The sequence below is a fragment of the Bos grunniens genome, chromosome 7, assembly GCF_055505025.1.
Source record: "Bos grunniens cultivar Pamir isolate PY7600 chromosome 7, Bosgru_T2T1.0, whole genome shotgun sequence".
Lineage (NCBI taxonomy): Eukaryota > Metazoa > Chordata > Mammalia > Artiodactyla > Bovidae > Bos > Bos grunniens.
This window is the reverse complement of record NC_141171.1, coordinates 93,964,864-93,985,354: the sequence shown is the minus strand read 5'-3', so window position 1 is coordinate 93,985,354 and position 20,491 is coordinate 93,964,864. Positions and strand designations below refer to the sequence as shown.

Sequence of the window (20,491 nt, the reverse complement as noted above, 5' to 3'; positions counted from 1 at the left end):
CCGAGCCCCGTAACAAGAGAAGGCACGGCAAGGAGCAAGCCGAGCACTGCAGCAAGAGGAGCCCTGGCTCACCAACACTGGAGAAAAGCCTGTGCAGCGATGGAGACCCAGCACAGCCAAAACAAACAAACAAACAAAACAGAATAATAAAACGTAAAGCTTTTTGCCCCCATTACTATCTTACTCCAAATCTCTTACCTCAACATTGTATGCTGGTTGTTTATCTATTCTAATGCCACGGTATCTTACAGCCTACAAAACAGAAATCATTAATTAAACATTTTTAGGTCGAAAAATACACTTCAACTTACAAAGTTTAAAACCTTGGCCAAACGTACAAAACAGATTTGGGAAGACATTAATAGATGTAATTGATCTGATTCTTATGTTTACTAGTGACCTCTAATCTACCATTTTAGGGACATGGCACTCTCTTGAGTATGAACAGTTTCTTTTTTCCCCCTTTCTAAAATAAAAGAGATTAAAAAATAAGGTCATATTCACTTTTAAGACTTGAAGAGGTCCACTGTCCTTAGTACTTGAATTATTAGAAATATAAATGGAGAGAGCATTTTGTACAAAAAATACATAGGAAAAAATGTAGTCGTGTTTTATACATAATCACAGGTAAAATCTTCCTCTATTGTTGTCAAATATCTCTAAGTTTGTACTTGTTTAAAAAATTATACTGGAAAAATATTTGCAACAAACAGATATTTGCAACAAACATGAAAAGAAATAACACCCTGATTACATCAAGAGTTCTAGAAGCAATGGTATAAAACCACCTACTGGAAAAATACAGAAAATACCAACAAGCAACTGGCAGAAGAAAAAATACACAAGTGGCAAGTGAAGGCATAAAATATGCTCCATCTTGCTACTAACACAAGGAATACAAATGAAAATATCTGGCTTCCACTTAAGATATAGAAAGCTGGAAGGAGAGGCATTCCCACATTACAAACAAGAAAAAGCTGGAAAGTCTATGAAACCCTAATTGTACCTGAACCCTTCTGACAGCAGAGGTGTTAGTGCAACCAACTAAACAGAAATATGAAGAAAGACAGGAGCCTCCAAGGACATGAGTACTGCTTTATCTGAGACAGTGGATTAGGAAGAGGAGGACTCCGATACAGTAGGTAAGAAAATCTGAGCTTAAATTTGTTGCCACTTGCTAATGGCTAAGTGTGGGACAGAGTGAGAGAACAAAACCCTTGGGAATCAATAAAATGAGGGGCGTTTGCACTCAATGGCATGATCTTCTCCATGGACCTCACTGTGTACTCAGGGAAAGGAAAAGGGACAGGATGGGAGGCTAAAGTCAGTCTCCCAGCTGGTGAAGGCTGAAATGTGAAAGAAAAGTGGCTGCTGTGGTCAAGGCAGCAAATGCTAGTATGTACTATCAGGACACAGATGAAAACCAGTAACCTGCTGAATAAAGGCAGGGGAAAAAAAGTCCTTTACTCTGAAGATGGGGAGAAAAGATGGTGATCCCACATCATTAGGGACACCCCATTATTTGGGGCAGGGCAAGAACCCTGAAAAAGCCCTTCCCCCAAACCCAGGGCACCTCAAAGCTTTCCTCAAACTGAGGCTAAACCAAGAAACACCAACAACTTAGAAAGGTTTAGAAAATTCATAATTTCTCCATGACGTCACTGAGTTATAAACAGCAGAGAATTCATCAATTTACATTTTCTTACTCATTGTCCAAATACAATCATTACTATTTACAAAAATTAATGAACTAAGAAAATTATGTTAAGAATATTAAATATAATAAAATGACTCATTATTGTTATTACTATATTATATATTGGTAACACTGCAGAATGACAAGAAAACTACACAAAGCCAAATTCTACCTGAGCTCTATATATGTGTTTCCTTAAGGCATTCTTTAGGTCAACAATATCCACATTTGTCCTGATATCCTTGGTTTTTGATTCTTTGGCATGACCAGCAAAAACAGAATTCTTCCTTTCTTTCTGTATACATATAAGAACTACTTTAGACAATGTACCAAAGAGTGCTAACACAAATGCTAAGTATCAAATGGACAACATAACACCAGAACATATTCATGCAGTGTTAATTACAGCAAAGATACATACAACCATATTAGAAAAAGATTACACAATGAAATTTAAAAAAATTAAAAATAGTATGTTTTAATTGGAAAGTTTTACCTGATATTTACATGTTCCCTTCCTTACGCATTTTCCTTTTAACCTATTCCAAATCTTTTCTGAAACCTCTCTTATTTTTGTTGTCATGCTCCCACAAAAATGGGGCTTCCCAGGTGGCACACTGGTGAAGAATCCGCCTGCCAATGCAGGAGATGTGGGTTTGATCCCTGGAGTAGCAAATGGCAACCCACTCCAGTATTCTTGCCTGGAGAATACCATGGACAGAGGAGCCGGGCAGGCTACAGTTCACAGGGTTGCAAAAGTCAGACACGACCGAGCACTCAAACCACAAAACATGATTGTTTATTTACCTTTATCATTTTTCTGAAGATCCTTCTGAATACATGTAAACATGCTATGGTTTATACGGTAAAACAAAATTATACTCTAGAACAATTAGCTCAAGAAGGATCTCGTTTAAAAGAAAAGATATCGGGGCTTCCCTGGTAGCTCAGTGGTAAAGAATCCACCTGCAGGAGACAATGATTCTATCTCTGATCTGGGAAGATTCCACATGTCACAGAGCAAGGAAGCCCCTGCACCACAAATATTGAGCTTGTCCAGAGCCCGGGAGCCGCAACTCCTGAGTCCATGTGCCACAACTAACTGACGCCTGCACACCCTCGAGCCAACGCTCTGCAACAAGAGAAGCCACTGTAAGGGGAAACCCACACATTGCGACTAGAGAACAGTCCTTGCTTGCTGCAACTGGAGAAGAGCCCACGCAGCAACAAAGACCCAGCACAGCCAAAAATAAATAAATGAATAAAACAAACATTTAAAAAAAGACAAGCTATCTTATTAATAATGGTCTATTCTATACCGGGGATGAACAAGATAAACTAAAATTTAGATTAGAATGTATTACTCAAACTACATACCATGTATTTTCCATTTTAAAAATTTTACCCTCTTTTCCCAGAACCTTTCTTTTCCTTTTTGTCAGGAAAAATAAAACATATTTGAACACCTTGATCATTAATTCAAATTATTTCTGTACACATGTAAAAATACTTTCATTGTGAACCAAAGCTAATTATAAAATTATGAATATTATACCAGAAAAAAATGAGAAAATTCTTTCCATAAGATTTACAGGTTACATTTGACACAGCAAACAATCACAAAAACCAGGTTATATGTAAAGGTGATATTAAGGAAGAACCAGAGAAAATTAAAACTTTTAGCTTACAAAATTTTACCTGATCTCTATAAATGTGCTTTCTTAAGGTACTCCTATCATGTTCAGTGTCCTTCCTGGAATCTCTTTCTTTCTCTTTTTTGCGTTTTTTCCTCAAGGTATAAATCCTTTGAATATCTTCATCTTTTTTCTTCATTTCCTTCCACATATATTTAAATCAAAATTAAACAAATCTCAACATGAATGATGTACGTTACTAAATCCAAATAAATTCAAGAAGAGTTGGACTTAAAACACATTAAAAAATAGTTATATACAATAGGAAACTTCACCTACTGTTGGAGTGGGTATACATTAGTAAAGTATTTTGGAAAGCTTAGTAGATCATTACTTAGTAGAGTTAAACACGTAGAGGTCTTAGGACCTAGAATTCTCTCAGGCATATATCCTAGGCTAGAGGAACTCTTGAACATGTGCACCAAGAATCAATAAGAAAATGTTCATAGTGCTCATAACAGAAATGCTCATAATTTTAAAAAAAACTAAACAATCCATCAAAAACAAACCCAAATACTTAACAATAGTAAAATGGATAAAACGTATAACTGTGAAACAATGAAATATATGCACCAGCAAAAAAGCAAGTCACAGAAAATTAAAAATACCATGAACTACAAAAAGTTCATTAACAGGCAAACTTATTGGGAGGGAAAATAACATATTGGTAGGTAGTAAAACTATAATGAAAATCAAGAAAATAATTAAAACAAATTTTAACAGAGGTTACCTATCATGGGTAAGAGGAAGAAAAAGGGACACGGTTTGGAAATGACACACAGCAAGATGTTCAAAAGTTGGGAATGCTCTATTTCTTAACATATATACCTTTTTACTCTTTCAAAAACTGTACACAAATGCTTTATCAACACATACACACACAGTTCAGAAGAAACAACTTCATAAATGACAACATTAGAAAAGAGTATAAAATAATAGATAACTTTTAACTGAGAAGGTCTTACCTGATTTCCGTAAGTATGCCTTCCTAAGGCATTTCTCATTTTAACAAATTTCAAATTTTTCCTAGAATCTCTGAATCTTTCTTTGCTCTGATGTTCAGTCAAAATAGAACTAATAGTAACATCTTCATCATGATTTTTCATTTCTTTCTGCATGTTTGTAAAAATACTTTAGTTAGAGCATACATTAAGCAAAGCCTCAACACAACCAACGCAAGTCAAAACAAAAATCTCACTCAAAAAAACAGGTTTTATAAAACATAGACATAAGATTAAACAGAGTATTATGCATTATATTACATTTTAGCTATACTATGATGAAGCAGAAAAATACAGATATTTAGTTCTCGAAGTGTTTGCGCATATACTTAATTTAGGTATTTTGTTAACTTAATCTTTCTTGGAATTTCTGCTTTTTAAAAAAGCTGCCATATGCTTAATCAAAGCAGATTTGGTTATCCTCATTATTTTCCAAGTATTTGTGAAAATACACTGGATATCAAATAGAGTTTTCCCATTATTTAGGCATATCAAATTAAACATCTCAGAAAATCTCTGTATAGGAAATAGATATGATAACATTGTGCTCAATCACTTTGGTCGTGTCTGACTCTTTGCGACCCTGTGGACTGTAGCCCACAGGCTCCTTTGTCCACAGAGATTCTCTAGGCAAAAATACTGGGTTGGGTTGCCATGCCCTCCTTCAGGGGATCTTCTTACCTCAGGGACTGAACCCACAAACTTATGTCTTCTGCATTGGCAGGCAGGTTCTTTACCACTAGCACCACCTGGGAAGCCCTATAATAATCAATATTATTATACTGTGTGTATGTGTTAGTTGCTCAGTAGAGTTCAACCCTGTGATCCCATGGACTGTAGCCCACCAGACTCTTATCTATATCCATGGAATCCTCCAGGCAAGAAGACTGAAGTGGGTAGCCATTCCCTTCTGTAGGGGATTTCCTCGACCATTAAACAAGATAAAAAGTATTGCAAACTATATTATTTATTCTTTATACAAGGAAACTTATTTAAAAAAATAGAAATTGCTACCTGAATTTGATAATACATTCTTCTGAGTTCTAAAAAGAACAAGATATTTACAGATATATTCTTTTTACTTTTTAAAATTTTGATATAGCTGATGTACAATAATAAGTTATACATGTACAACGTTGCGATTCACACTTTTTAAAGGTTATACTCAGCTTATAATTACTGTAAATTACTGGCTATATTCCCTGTGTTGTACAATATATCCTTGCAGCTTACCTCACACGTAACGGTTTGTACCTCTTACTCCCCTAGCCCTATACTGCACTCTCCTGCCATCACCATTCCCTCTCCGCACTGGTAACCACTAGTTTGTTCTCCATATCTGTGAGTCCATTTCATTTTTGTATTATTCACTAGTTTGCTTTATCTTTTAGATTCCAAATATAAATTATACTGCATTTGTCTTTCTCTGACTTACTTTACTAGTGTAACACCCTCCAAGTCCATCTGTGTGTGCTAAGTCACTTCAGTTGTGGCTGACTCTTTGCCACCTTATGGACCGTAGCCTGCCAGGCTCTTCTGTCCCTGGGATTCTCTAAGCAAGAATACTGGAGTGGGTTGCCATGTCTTCCTCCAGGGGATTTTCTCAACCCAGGGATCAAACCCACAACTCTTGTATCTCCTGCCTTAGCAGGTGGGTTCTTTAACACTAGCACCACCTGGGAATCCAACTCCATCAATGTTGTTTGCAAACACTGATGTTTGCAAACATTGCAAATGCCAAACTTTCATTTTTTTAAACTAATATTTCACTATATATGTGTATAAACACACACACACACACACATATATATTAATATATATATCCCATCTTCTTTATCCATTCATTTGTTGATGCACACTTAGGTTGCTTTCATATCATGGCAGTTTCTTTTTTTCTCTAATATGTACCCAGGAATGAAACTGCTTAGTCAAATGGTAGTTCCAGTTTTAGTTTTTCTGGGAAACTGCCATATTATTTTCTACAGTGGGTGTACAAAATTATATTCCCACCAACAACTGTATTTTGAAAAAACTAGAAAAAATTGTAAAAATATTTTAAGTGCTTGGAAAGTTTTATTTACTCTCTCCACTTATGATTTTGTAAGGTACTATTTAGTTGCAGAAGTTCCAAATTGTTCCTAAAATTCTCAAGGAAAAAACTTGACAGATGCAGTAAAAACAAATTTTAATTTATTTCTAATCACATTAAAAAATATTCTAGTTTAGACTGTTTTAGTTGCTCCTGCTATCTGAAAAGTTTTAGTTGAGAGCCACATATACACTTTCTGAAGGTACTTTTCATTGCTTCAAGTTCAGAGTCCTTCATGTTTTTGTTTTCCATATTTAATCAAAGTAGAAGTTCCTTATGTCACTGAAGAAAACCTGATCTATATGCAGTAAAATACCTGAATTTAGACCATATATTTAGACCAATACATTATTGCTGACTCCTTTGTAAGACACACATTACATTCAATATAGAGAATTGTTTTAAGTAATTATCATGTGTTGACAACACACTATGTATTAGAAACTGAATTTCTACATGTACATATGTATTACTTCAATAAGAGCTTCAAAACAGACATAGGACAGTATCTATGTTCAAATTACAGACTTAGTATGTTCAAATTATAGACTGAAAATCAGATTTGGGTTCCAATACCAGCTCTGTGATTCCAAAATCAGTGTTTTTTCACCAAATAACACCTCTCCTACAATTTTGAAAGAAAAATCAGAAACATAGAAAATTTCTGTTCTTTTAGATGATAAAATGTTACCTGTGTTCTGCACATGGTCTCTTTTAAGGTACCTTTCATTTCAAGAAATCCCATATTTTCCCGGAAATCATTGCTTTTTTCTTGACTGCTATGGTTCTTCCAAGTAGAATTGGTTTGGGAATCTTCATCGTTATGAATTTCTTTCTGTATGTATGTAAAAATGGTTTGGGCAACCAATTAAGTATAATTTAACATTATATACTCTATATGATATCCAATTTTATAATTGCAAAATATTTTAGAGGTCAAACAAGTAGAAAAAATGCACCTAAATCAAAGTTTATTAAACACTAGTAAATTCCTTGAAGGGGAAAAAAAAAAAAAAAATCATTACAACAAAGGTCCTGAATAAAGTAGCAGTAAAAATGTATCTCAAGAAAAGCTAGTGTTTGTTAGTCTAGTAACAGGCAACTCCTTTTATAAATAATCACAAGAACATTTTATCTAATCCCTTACCAAGTTACAATCTATTTCAAAATTTTCCGATTATAGATTATTTCTCTGATTATTTTTCAGCTTTTTTACTAGTAAGACTTATTTGCAAATCTATCACACAAAGAAAACAGACTAATAGTTGAACTCACAGCTTTTACTTGAATATTAATAAGCAATTATCTTCACCAAACTCTATCTCAACACATTTCTCTTACTAAGAAATCTAAACTGGTATCATAACTACCTACCAATAATAATTTTTTAAAAAGTTGCATGTGTACTTATACATATTATTCTAGAAGTTTAGTAACATAAAGAATTGAGAATAAAGATGAATTCAAGTACTTATGCAAGGATATTCAGAGACTGACTATCTTTACACAGAGACTCGGAGAATCACTGTCCTCCTAGGGAGCAATTATGAAATAGCCAAAATGTGCTAAGGCCTATGGTGTGATCTCTGGTTCCCTTTCACTTGTTCTGGGCTTCCTATATGGATGTGAGGGTACTTTGGCAGCTGGCAATCCTGCCACTAGAGAACAATCCCTAAGAGTAGCTGATTACATTTCTTCAGTTACTCAGGAAAGTGAAATGGAAAACTAAGAAAAATGAAGACTTTCCTTCTTTCCTGTTCCTAGAATCAAGGTAAGTATTAGTCTGAATGTATAATTTCCATTAAGGACAACTGTAATGGGGATAAACTGAGTTTCTAGCTTCAAATTTCACAATGTTGATAAAGAGGACAGATCCTCAGGCTTAGATCATCAAAGAATGTCTAAAATATAGGATGCATTAATCACAATTAGATTCCAGTTACCTAGAATACATATGCAAAAAAAATACCATTATCATTAGCACCTAGGGAAGAACATACTGTTTTCAAAGTATATTTAAACATCCATTTCAGATGCTATATACTGATCTGTGTATTAAAATGTATAATTAAAGTATCCTATTTAAGTTAAATAGTTAAAAATCAGAACCTGATAAACTATGACACCAAATGTGAAACTTTAGAAAATAATTTATTTTCTACAGTGCTAAACATCAACATATAATTATCTCCAAGCCACTAATATGCTCTCCAAAGGGCTACCCTTGTGAAAACTATGGGCATTATCTGTAAATATTTCTTATTCTTTATTTTATGAATATTTTAGTGCCAACTATACACTAGGCACTATGTTAGGTATCTGTCTCCTATATGATCTGGGAAAAGATGGCATGTCTAATTTTCTTCATATAGTATAATGCATTCCCCAAACAGATGAGCAAAAGCTTACCAATTCAGTAAATTATTTTACTATCTAAGACAGGGCAAAACAGTGTGGCAATGATAGCTGCCTTGGCTTCTGATTCGCATACTTAGGTTTGTTTTCTATTTTAAAACAGGTATGGCTATGATTTGATCTCCAATAGGTAAGGCTTTTCTTTGATTAAGCCATACAAGTTGACATACAACTTCAATGAATTCCCAAGACTGGATGGAGAGCCAGAGAGGTCAAGTAATCAGAACAAGCACCTTTCAAGTGCCCTGTGCTCTACATGGTGGTGGTGTTTTGTTTTTTTTTTTGCCACATCCTGTGGCTTGTGGGATCTTAGTGCCCTGGCCAGGGATTGAACCCAGGCCCCCTGGAAGTGCTGAGTCCCAACCACTAGACCACCAGGGAATTCCCAGTGTTCTACATGGCTTTTAACTAGTATGTATCCTCAGATTCTTCAGCTGAATCTCATAACCCAAGAATGACTACTAGTGTATGGTAATCTTTACAACATTAACTATTTTTAACTCTCCAGAAAGAGACCAGGTAAGTATCAAGGAAAGCTATTAATACTCAAAATAAGAAAAGGGGAGACTCAAGGAGAGCAGCAGTCTTAAAATTTTTTAAGTGTTTGCTCTTACATTTTTGATCTGATATGATAGTTGTAAGATCATGGGAAAATTATTAAACTCAATTATACTTCACTAACCATAAAATGGGGCCATAATACATACTACATAGGAATATATGGTTTAAAATAAGACTAAGGGTAAAAAGTGCTTAGTATAGTGCCTGGCACATAGTAATCAATAAATAATGGCCTAGAGTAACAGTTATTAGTTGATCTGGAACAAAAAGTGTGTATTTTTTTCAATTATTACTACTGTATTTCCATAAGAGCTTTCTGTAGTTCATCTTATTTCTTAGGCTGAAAATCAAAAGAAATTTTGAATATTCCTAAGGATCCTCTCCTTTTTGTGAATCTTCCTTGGGCCAAACAACTGCGATTCATTAGTCACTGACTCTTCTGTATCTCTACAACTTACACATGATTTTACCAATGCACAATACACACTAAACTGTAATTAACAGTTTCCACATTCTGTTTTGCAATGTTCTGTTTTCGCAGTCTGGCAGGTGGTCTTTTTCATTTTCCACAGTGCATAGAAGAGAGCCTGGTAGGCAAAAGTCTTAAATAGATATCTATAAACTTGAACTAAATAATTGCCGATTCTGTTACTAAGTGACTTTCCAGAAAGTTAAGGAGATTAAACAAAACTATTTCTTTTAAACAACTGCTTAATTGTTACTTTTAGCTCAGTCATTGTATATGGCAACCCTTCTTAGAGAACACTTCAGAATCCATCTAATGAGGACTGTATTATATTCTATGCCAAAAAGGTTATGAATGGTTATGAACTAACTCTCAGCTGTCTACTCCAGAGTTTATAAAAAATGTATGCTAAAACAAATAGAAGTTAGAGGCTATCTTTAAGTTTGCTTGATACACTATTGCTGCCCTCTAGTACTTCAGCAGTTGAATGTGACTGTAGTCAGACTACTGCAAAATAAGATGATGGAAAAAGCACATTATTACATTTAATTCATTTCTTTCCATAGAAAAAGGGGAATTTAGACACCTTTTCTAATTTAGTTAAGAATGGTTCTCATTCTTTTGACGGTTAATACTACGTTTAAACTGTTTAGATACATCAGATAGGATGCTTTTAGCTACCATTAACAGAAAACCAATTCAAAGTAACATAAACAGCATGGAAATTCCTACCTCACAGAACGGCAATATGGTCCAGTGCTAAGTCAGGCTTCAGGGCTGACTAATCCAGCACCTCAAGCATCTCTATGGGAGTCTACATTCTGTCTCTAAACTCTGCTGTCTACAGGACTGGTTTCATCCTAAGGCTACTTCTTCTCATGGTCAAAGAATGGCATTTTTCCACTTCACATCTAGCAGACACCAGGCTGCCAGAGGCTTTTTTCAGAATGAAAAAGAAACTTCCCAGAAGGTCTTACATACCTCTCTGTATGTCCAATGAATTAGAATTGGTTGACATGCCCATTCCTAGACCAATCACTGTCAAGGACAATGAGATTATCCACAGTCCAAGCAGATCCATCCTCTGAACTAAGGTTAAATTTCCAATCCACACTGCTGCTACTCAGTAGGGAAAGGTAATTATAGAATGATATATTACATCTACTCTTGGAATACTCAAGGGTCATTCATAATTTCTCTATTAATCCAACAAATATAGATATAAAATGAGAATTCATGTGCCAGGCTTATACAAAATGATTCAGATATAACTATGGAAAAGACAGACATCATCTTTGAGGACACAGTGCTTTTGGTTTACTAACAGATGGGGGAAAAGACATTAACCAGGTAACCAGCCAATTAATTAATTACAATTGTGATGAGTACTATAAAGCAAAATAATGATATTAGAACACATTATAGGTGGACCTAACTATCTTAAGAAGGCCAGGGAGGCTTTCTTGAAGAGGCAACATTATAACTGCAAACTGAATGATAAGCAGAAAGTAGGCAAGCACAGAGACGGAGAGTAGTGAGTGGAGAGGAGCTGTTTAAGAAGAGAAATAGCTTTTCAAAAGATACTGAGGTAGGAAGTAGCTTAACCCGTTTAAGAAATTGGGAGAAGGCAGTTACAGGTTAGCAAGCATAGGAAAAAGTAGAGCAGGTTATAGTTGCAAAAGCAGGAGTGACAGGAACCCTGTGGGAACTTAAAGCCACGTTAGAGGTTTACAACTTTATCCGATGGCAATAGGAAGCCAATGGAGAATTTTAAGTGGGAAAGTGACAGCATCACAACTATTTTAGAAAGAGCATTTTAGTTGTTCCCTCTGAATGAAGTTGAATGGACTAGAGAAAGAAAAGGTAAGAGTTATTAGGAAATTAGCAAGAGTAGCAGCAAAGAAGTAGAACAACAGGGAGAGTAAAAAGGAGTTGATTCCAGCACAGGGACAAGAGGATGAACTGAACATGATGTTAGTATAGCAGAGAAGTAGTTTATTCAAGACGTATTCAGAATAAAATCAATAGGATTTGGTAGCTGACAAGACGTGGGGAATAAAGGAAAGGAAGGTTTCAAGACTGATTCCCAAGTTTCTAATATAAATTATTAAATAAAAGGTTGTATAGTATCTATTGAAATAGGAAACACTGAAGGAGCTAATTTTCCCTAGAAGACAAAGATTCAATTTTTAGACATACTGCAGGTTCTCGTCCATCCTGAGTGAACCTTCTAAAAATTTTTTCTGTGCTTACTTTCAAAGCAATTCTTCTAGGGTTATTTCCATTCAGACAACTTAAGGAGTGGTATGTGTACCAAGTGGGGAGATGCTGGTGGAGGAAAAGGACAGGAAAATATTTCTGAATTCTTGGAAACAGCTTTCTCTTTTCCAGTGGGAAAATACGTGAAGAATTCTCACATGATACTATAGCCCACTGATGTTTTATTTATACCGATTCAAAATGCTTAATATTATTTTATAATAAACATCACTAAAGCACTGAAAACAAAAGTAGAGACTCTGGATAAGATAAATTTTAAATGTAATAAGCAAGCTCCCTTTAGCTTTATCAGAAGTATTTTCAAATATTTAAATAATTCAGAGTAATTGCCTTAAAAATATCATTTTAATTCTAATCATATTTTCAAAACTCAGAACATAATTTGATTTTATATATTCACTGTATCAATTTTATAAAATAAACATTTAAAAATGCTTAAAAAAAAAAAAAACCTTACCTCTAAAAGAAAATCTTCTAGATACTGAATTGGATAGAACGGAGCCTTAAAGTCATCTTTTTCTTGTTCAGCCTTGATTCTTGCATTACTGGCAATCACATGAGTTATTCCTGTTGGTGAATTTTTTGGTAAAATAACATTTGCTTTTCCAGCCTCCAAAACTCTAAAATGTAAACAGTATAGAAAAGTATTAAAAAGAAAGTATTTAGCCAAATTATCTAAATCAATTTCTTTCCAGGAGTAGATGCAGAACTTTCTGAAAGAAATTAACTTCTTTGGTCTATTTGAGTGCCATGAAGAATAATTATTGCAATGACTACCTAAACTGTTAAGTTTTTCAGAACAGATGCTTAAGAAATCATGTTATTTTCTCTATTTATCCATTTCTTGATATGGGGAAAGTTTTTTTTTTTTTTTTTTTAATGGGGAAAGTTTTTAAGAATCAAGAATACTGTTTATTTCCTAAGTAAAAGTCACCTCTATAAGCCAAAAAAGGAAGAAGTATAAGAGAGTATTTCACCTCAAAAGGCAACAATACCTCCAAAAAAACCATTCTGAACCACAAAAAATGGAACTAAAGTTGCCAACCTTCTTCTAAAAATTTACCTTTTGAAAAAGTTTAACTTTGATCTACATTAAGACATACATTTTACATTTAGGCTCAGAAGACACAGACACATACCCAAAAGTTTCATCAAAGTTCATTACTGCTGAGGATTTAGAAAGCTACAAAAGAACACTGCTACGACCTTACAAGAACAATAAGTCAAATAATCCACAAAAGTATAACTTTTCATGAATGCAGAGAACTGAGATAATAAGCCAATTAAGAAACTGAATTTCCAAAGGAGCAGTCAGCACCTCTGTGAAGAGATTGGATGCCCAAACTATTTCACTTTTGCCAGAGCACAGGACAGAAGTAGCCACCATAAATGCAAGTAAGAGTCTGGTAATATTTAAATAAATTTAAAGGCCAAGTGTAGGTAGTACGACAGTTTAGAATAACTGAGAATCCCTGACACATGAAAGGATGTCCTCTCAGTTGCAAGCTCTTTGCCCCCAGCCTCTATTAAGGATTCCTGAAAAAGATTAGGAGCAAGTACAGCGGGAATCCCCGATGGTAGTGAAGGTGGGCCAGTGGGGACTGCCTGACAACAAGAAATAAACATAAAACCAGAACCACTTCCCTGCCTCCATCTCTCTTATGAAGCAGAAGCCTGAAGCCATCTGGGTAAGTTAAGAAAGTTTTTTGACTTCAGAACCCAGGAAAAGATGCACTGGTTTTTGGAAGAGTGGAAGTTAAAACACATCTGCCTTTGGGAAAGGGGTAGGAAAGCCTCCTGCTGTGCAGCTCAGAAGAGACTGGATAAAGGATAGAAGCAAAAGCCACCTGTCCCTGGAAAGGGGGCAGGAATGCCAATTGGGCCTAGGTCCCTGCACTTATACAAAGCAGACACCTCAAGCTGTGGGAGACGTGGAATTTTTCTTTTCCTGCCTACCATACAAGGGAGAATTTGGCTGTCATGGCTTCATTGAGACAAAAACAATAGGTGTTATCTCAACCCGAGACCAAGAAGAATGCTTAAGACTAAAGCTTATCCAACGGACAAAAACACACCAACCCTTATCCTCCAGCCAAGAAATGAGTAAGAAGCAACAGGGGAAGATACACATAATTAAATGTATAAAAGCACAAGCGAATATTTTAGGATGATGTAAAATTTAGAGATCTTGATTGTAGTATGGTAACATAGGAGCATAAATTTGTCCAAACTCATCAAAATGTACACTAAAAAATTTTGCGTTTTATAGTCTATACATTACACTTCAGTAAAAACAACAAAAGCCCTCAGACTACCCCCTTCCTGCAAAAAAAGTCACAGCAGTCTTGAAACACACTTTACTAAATAAGAAGTCCTAAAATATGATGAAAAATATAAAAAGAAATGAAATGATGAGAGAAACAGTATGAACCATGAAGACATTACATAAACTTAGAAAAAACCCTTTGTGTAATGTAATACTTCACTTACAAAAATCTGTGAAGTGCTTCACAACTGAAAACAAATATCTCCTAATTAAAAAAAAATTTTTTTTACTTGAGTTGGCCTAGAAATAACACAGAAAATAAAACAGAGACCCTGAGAATAATGCAATGCTAGAAAGTAGATTCTGTTCCATTAGACACATAATACTTAAATAAGCAGAATGGCTTAACCAGGTAATCAACGAGTAAATCACCATGTTTCATTTTAGAATTAATGAGTAACTGCAAAGAAATACAAAAAAATAACTACAAAGAAATGCAAAAGGTCTATAGACCTAACCAAAGTAGAAGATGTTAAGAAGAGCTGGCAGGAATACACAGAAACTATACAAAAAACGGTCTTAATGACCCGGATAATCACGATGCTGTGATTACTCACCTAGAGCCAAACATCCTAGAGTGTAAAGTCAAGTGGGCCTTAGGAAACATTACTACGAACAAAGCTAGTGGAGGTGATGGAATTCGAGCTAAGCTATTTCATATTCTAAAAGATGATGCTGTGAAAGTGCTACACTCAATATGCCAGCAAATTTGGAAAACTCAGCAGTGGCCACAGGACCAGAAAAGGTTTTCATTCCAACTACAAAGAATGTTCAAACTGCCACACAGTTGTACTCATTTCACATGTTAGCAAAGTTATGCTTAAAATTCTCCAAGCTAGGCGTTAGTAGTACTTGAACCAAGTACTTGAACTTCAAGATGTACAGGCTGGATTTAGAAAAGACAGAGGAATCAGAGATAAAACTACCAACATCAGTTGAATCATAGAAAAAGAAAATTCCAGAAAAATATCTACCTTTGATTCACTGACTATGCTAAAGCCTTTGACTGTGTAGATCACAACAAACTGTGGAAAATTCTTAAAGAGATGGGAATACCAAGCCACCTTACCAGCCTCCTGAGAAACCTGTATGCAGGTCAAGAAGCAACAGTTAGAACCAGACATGGAACAACAGATTGGTTCAAAATTGGGAAGACAGTATGTCATGGCTATATATTGTCACCTTGCTTATTTAACTTATATGCAGAGTACACCATGAGTAATGCCGGGCTGGATGAAGCTCAAGCTGGAATCGATTGCTGGGAGAAGTATCTATAACCTCAGATAAGCAGATGACACCACCCTAATGGCAGAAAGTAAAGAGGAACTAAACAGTCTCCTGATGAAGGTGAAAGAGGAGAGTGAAAAAGCTGGCTTAAAACTCAACATTCAAAAAGTGAAGATCATGGCATGTGGTCCCATCACTTCACGGCAAATAAACAGGGAGAATGGAAACAGTAACAGACTATTTACTTGGGCTGCAAAATCACTGCAGACAGTGACTATAGCCATGAAATTAAAAGATGCTTGCTCCCTGGAAGAAAAGCTATGACAAACCTAGATAGCATATTAAAAAGCAGAGACATCACTTTGCTGACAAATGTCTATCTTGTCAAAGCTGTTTTTTCCAGTAGCCACGTATGGATTTGAGAGATGAATCATAAAGAAGGCTGAGTGCCAAAGCAATGATGCTTTCGAACTGTGGTGTTGGAGAAGACTCTTGAGAGTTCCTTGGACTGCAAGGAGATCAAACCAGTCAATCCTATAGGAAATCAATCCTGAATATTCATTAGGAGGACTGATTCTGAAGCTCCAATACTTTGGCCATCTGATGTGAAGAACCAACTCATTGGAAAAGACTGAGGGCAGGAGAAGGGGACGACGGAGGCTGAGATGGTTGGATGGCATCACCGACTTAATGCAGATGAGTTTGAAGAGCAAACTCCAGGACAAGGAAGCCTGGCCTGCTGTAGTCCATGTGGTCGCAGTCAGACACAACTGAGCAACTGAACAGCAATAATTAAAAAAAAAAACAAACAAAACTTGTTTTCACATTCACTGCTTTAGCTTTTATGAGATCTCACCTTACAAGAGAGTCACTTCGCTTATCAGCTCTAACAAGGAGAACAACTTTCCATTTATGGAAGGCTCCAGGAGCACCAGTGCGTTTCAGTTCTTCTCGCCATCTTTTAGGTGCAGATTGCATTTGAGGTGAATAATGGGAGTCTTTTTCAATTTTATATCCCCATTCATAAGTTGTTTCATCAAGCCATCTGCCACTTTGGGCACTATGAATTATGTAGTCCTTAGTTAGTACCCACTTTCCTAGAAAGCAAATAAACTGTTAGTCACAAAAGAATTTTGGTTCTGATAAATGGGAAAAAATAAAGACCAAATAACAAATAAAATTTGCCCTGTTTCAACATGCCTTTTTCTACACTGCCAATGTTATCTTTGAATTATGTTTTCCTACATTTTCTGATAAAGGCCTACAACATCACTGAACACTGTATGTAATCTTTCTTATGATAAATAATTATAATTCTGTTACTGTGTAAAATATAAAGTTAAGGATTAATAAAATATATTGAATTATGACTATTATTGCTTACCAATTTGAATGAGGTTTATATTCTTTCTCCTATGCTAAAAGTTTTTACAATAATGTTTATAGCATTATTATACTTTAAAACAATGAATTTTCAAGGATATTTAATAACATTCTGTAGTTTCTTTATCTAGGCATCAATGATCTTTTTAAACAGCAGATAAAATACATGTTTTCACCTCTGGAGATAATAATGAATCCAAATGTTTTTCTGGTAAATTACTAAAAAAAAAAAAAAAGTAAATTCACCTGAGTCAAATATTGAAGGGAGGAAAAAAAAAAAGCAAGTGGACTAATGATACACCAAATCAATCACAGTAGAGCAAATTATAAAAGGAACATCAATGGTGACAAGCAGAGAGGAGATTAAGCCCTAATAAAGGTTCAGAAAATTTTAAATCTTAGTAAAATAGAATGATCAATGCTTCACAGGATGGATGGGAGGGGAAGCAGAGCAAGAGAACAAAAACAGAAACTCTTCCATGATAGATCAAAGGAAAAAAACTTGACTGAGAATAGCTGAGGCTTCAACAAAAGCTTTTTTTTTTTTAAAGGTATTTTGTACCAAGCCTTTCTGTTAAAAAATATTTTTTTCTTGTATAAAGCACTTACACTAGGTGAAGTAAATATTTCTGCCTCTTCAATATCTTTTTCAAGTGTTAGTCAGAAAATCAAAGCAAAACTAATACATCAAATATTTTCAGAAAAATATCAGAAAGAACCACATTTATATTTGATACAGTAAACCAACTATCTTTCCAGAGATTAAAGCCTTTTTTCTTCACCATGAGGATTTTTTATTTCAAAAGTGAGGGGAAGATAGTTAACTTACCTGCTGCACAAGCCGCTAAAAACTTCTCACTCTTACATAGGCGTTCAGCTATTAGATGTGTACAATTTTTGTATTTCTGCAAAGACAAATCCACACCAAAAAATGCTATTAAGGTAAGATTTCCTTTTTAACATATTCTGTCTATCCTTACAATTCAAGGGGGCATTTTATAATTTTTAGGCCAGGACTTTAATTTTAGTTATTCTTCAACTATACCTTGAACTGTACTCACCTCACTCTTGATAAAAGTGCAATCCAGTTTTAAAAGCAATTTGCCTAGAGCTTCTTTTTCTTCTACCTTAAATCCTGTCATCTGGATAATATGCTTTGGGGCATCATCTTCCATCTAACATATACATATAAAGAAGACAACATATGTTAAACATGTTATTCATACAGTTGACATTTTTTAATTACGAGTGATAAAAATAAAAACTACTTAAGATATAAGGCTTAACTGTAAGACAGTACCAATGTTCAAATGCTAATGTGCAACAGAAATTAGTTTTAAACGTGACCTTATCAAAATGTGGCTGTAAATAAAATGATTTGTTTTCTGGTTTGAACACTGAAAGATTTACCTGCCACTAGAACACACTGATGAGCATAATTCTTCAGAAAAAGACAAATACTTTTAAAATTTCATCAATATAGTAGATTCATTTTAAACTGCTGTTTTTGCTAAGACAGAAAAGGCATGGACCTAACAGAAGCAGAAGATATTAAGAAGAGGTGGTAAGAATATGCAGAAGAACTGTACAAAAAAGGACTTAATGGCCTGGATAACCCCGATGGTGTGATCACTCACCTAGAGCCAGACATCTTAGACAGTGAAGTCAAGCAGGCCTGCGGAAGCATTACAACAAAGCTAGTTGTAGGAGGTGATGGAATTCCGGCTGAGCTATTTCAAATCCTAAAAGATGATGCTGTCAAAGTGCTGCACCCAATTTGCCAGCAAATCTGGAAAACTCAGCAGTGGCCACAGGACTGGAAAAGGTCAGTTTTCATTTGAATCCCAAAGACGAGCAATGCCAAAGAATGCTTAAACTACCGCACAACTGTACTCATTTCACATGCTAGCAAGGTTACGCTCAAAACCCTTCAAGCTAGGCTTTAACAATATGTAAACGGAGAATTCCAAGATGTACAAGCTGGATTTAGAAAAGGCAGAGCAAACAGATCAAATCACAAACATCCACTAGATCATAGAAAAAGCAGAGAATTCCAGAAAAACATCTACTTCTGCTTTACTCACTGACTGAGCCAAAGCTTTTGACTGTGTGGATCACAACAAACTGTGGAAAATTCTTAAAGAGATGGGAATATCAGATCACCTTATTTGGCTCCTGAGAAACCTGTATGCAGGTCAAGAACCAACAGTTAGAACCAGACATGGAACAACCAACTGGTTCAAAATTGGGAAAGGAGTATATCAAGGCTATGTGTTGTCACCCTGCCTATTTAACTTATATGCAGAGTACATCATTCAAAATGATCCAGCCCATGCTGGGCTGGATGAAACACAGCTGGAATGGAGATTGCTAGGAGAAATATCAATAACCTCAGATATGCATACGACACCACCCGAATGGCAGATAGCAGAGAAAAACTAAAGAGCCTCTTGACGAAGGTAAAAGCGGACAGTAAAAACGCTGGCTTAAAACTCAACATTCAAAAAACAAAGATCATGGCATCCGGTCCCATCACGTCATGGTAAATAGAAAGCGAAAAATAGCAAACAGTGATAGACTTTATTTTCTTGGACTCCAAAATTATTGTGGATGGTGACTACAGGCATGAAATTAAAGACACTTGCTCCTTGGAAGAAAAGCTATGGGAAAACAAAGACAGCATATTAAAAAGCAGAGATATCATTTGGCAGACAAAGGCCCACATAGTCAAACCTATAGCTTTTCCAGTAGTCATGTATGGATATGAGAGTCGGACCATAAAGAAGGCTGAATGCCAAAGAATTAATGCTTTTGAACTGTGGTGTTGGAGAAGACTCTTGAGAGTCCCTTGGACTGCAAGGAGATCCAACCAGTCCATCCTAAAGGAAATCAGTCCTGAATATTCATTGGAAGGATTGATGCTGAAGCTGCAATACTTTGGTCACCTGACGTGAAGAGTTAATTCATTGAAAAAGACCCTGATGCTGGGAAAGATTGAGGGCAGGAGGAGAAGGGGATGACAGAGGATGAGATGGTTGGATGGCATCACTTATTCAATGGACATGAGTTTAGCAAACTCCAGGAGATATTGAAGAGAAACCTGGCATGTTGCCGTCCATGGCATCACAAACAGCTAGACAAGACTGAGCAACTGAAGAATGACTGGACACTTGTGGACAATGACACATAGATATCATACAAACTTTCAGTGTTTGTGGACAGATACTGAATAGTATGTATAAATAAGTCAATGGAGAATTTAAACTTATGGTACCACAGTATTTACATCAAATGTTATAGTAGGTATATGGGGACGAGGGCTTCCCAGGTGGCACAGTGGTTAAAGAAACCAC

At 35.5% G+C, this 20,491-nt stretch overlaps 1 protein-coding gene across 20 annotated transcripts in view; it reads right to left on the bottom strand.

Annotated features, from left to right (window-relative positions):
- The window catches only part of SLF1 (SMC5/6 complex localization factor 1), a 76,344-nt gene that overhangs the window by 37,407 nt on the left and 18,446 nt on the right, over positions 1 to 20,491 (bottom strand). For 8 of the 20 annotated variants that reach the window (XM_086413119.1, XM_086413127.1, XM_086413125.1 and 5 more), the window contains exons 2-11: positions 18,200 to 18,313; positions 17,968 to 18,043; positions 16,612 to 16,852; positions 12,660 to 12,822; positions 7,172 to 7,315; positions 5,073 to 5,150; positions 4,356 to 4,502; positions 3,395 to 3,532; positions 1,869 to 1,991; positions 199 to 252 (exon numbers count right to left, since the gene is read on the bottom strand). In XM_086413119.1, the coding sequence (XP_086269245.1) occupies positions 199 to 252; positions 1,869 to 1,991; positions 3,395 to 3,532; positions 4,356 to 4,502; positions 5,073 to 5,150; positions 7,172 to 7,315; positions 12,660 to 12,822; positions 16,612 to 16,852; positions 17,968 to 18,043; positions 18,200 to 18,313 (1,278 nt within the window). Of the gene's footprint in view, positions 1 to 198; positions 253 to 1,868; positions 1,992 to 2,192; positions 2,330 to 3,394; positions 3,533 to 4,355; positions 4,503 to 5,072; positions 5,151 to 7,171; positions 7,316 to 10,903; positions 10,961 to 12,659; positions 12,823 to 16,611; positions 16,853 to 17,967; positions 18,044 to 18,199; positions 18,314 to 18,775; positions 18,809 to 20,491 lie in introns of those variants that run through there. The other 12 variants (XR_015168287.1, XM_086413118.1, XM_086413137.1 and 9 more) reach the window with 7 other exon arrangements.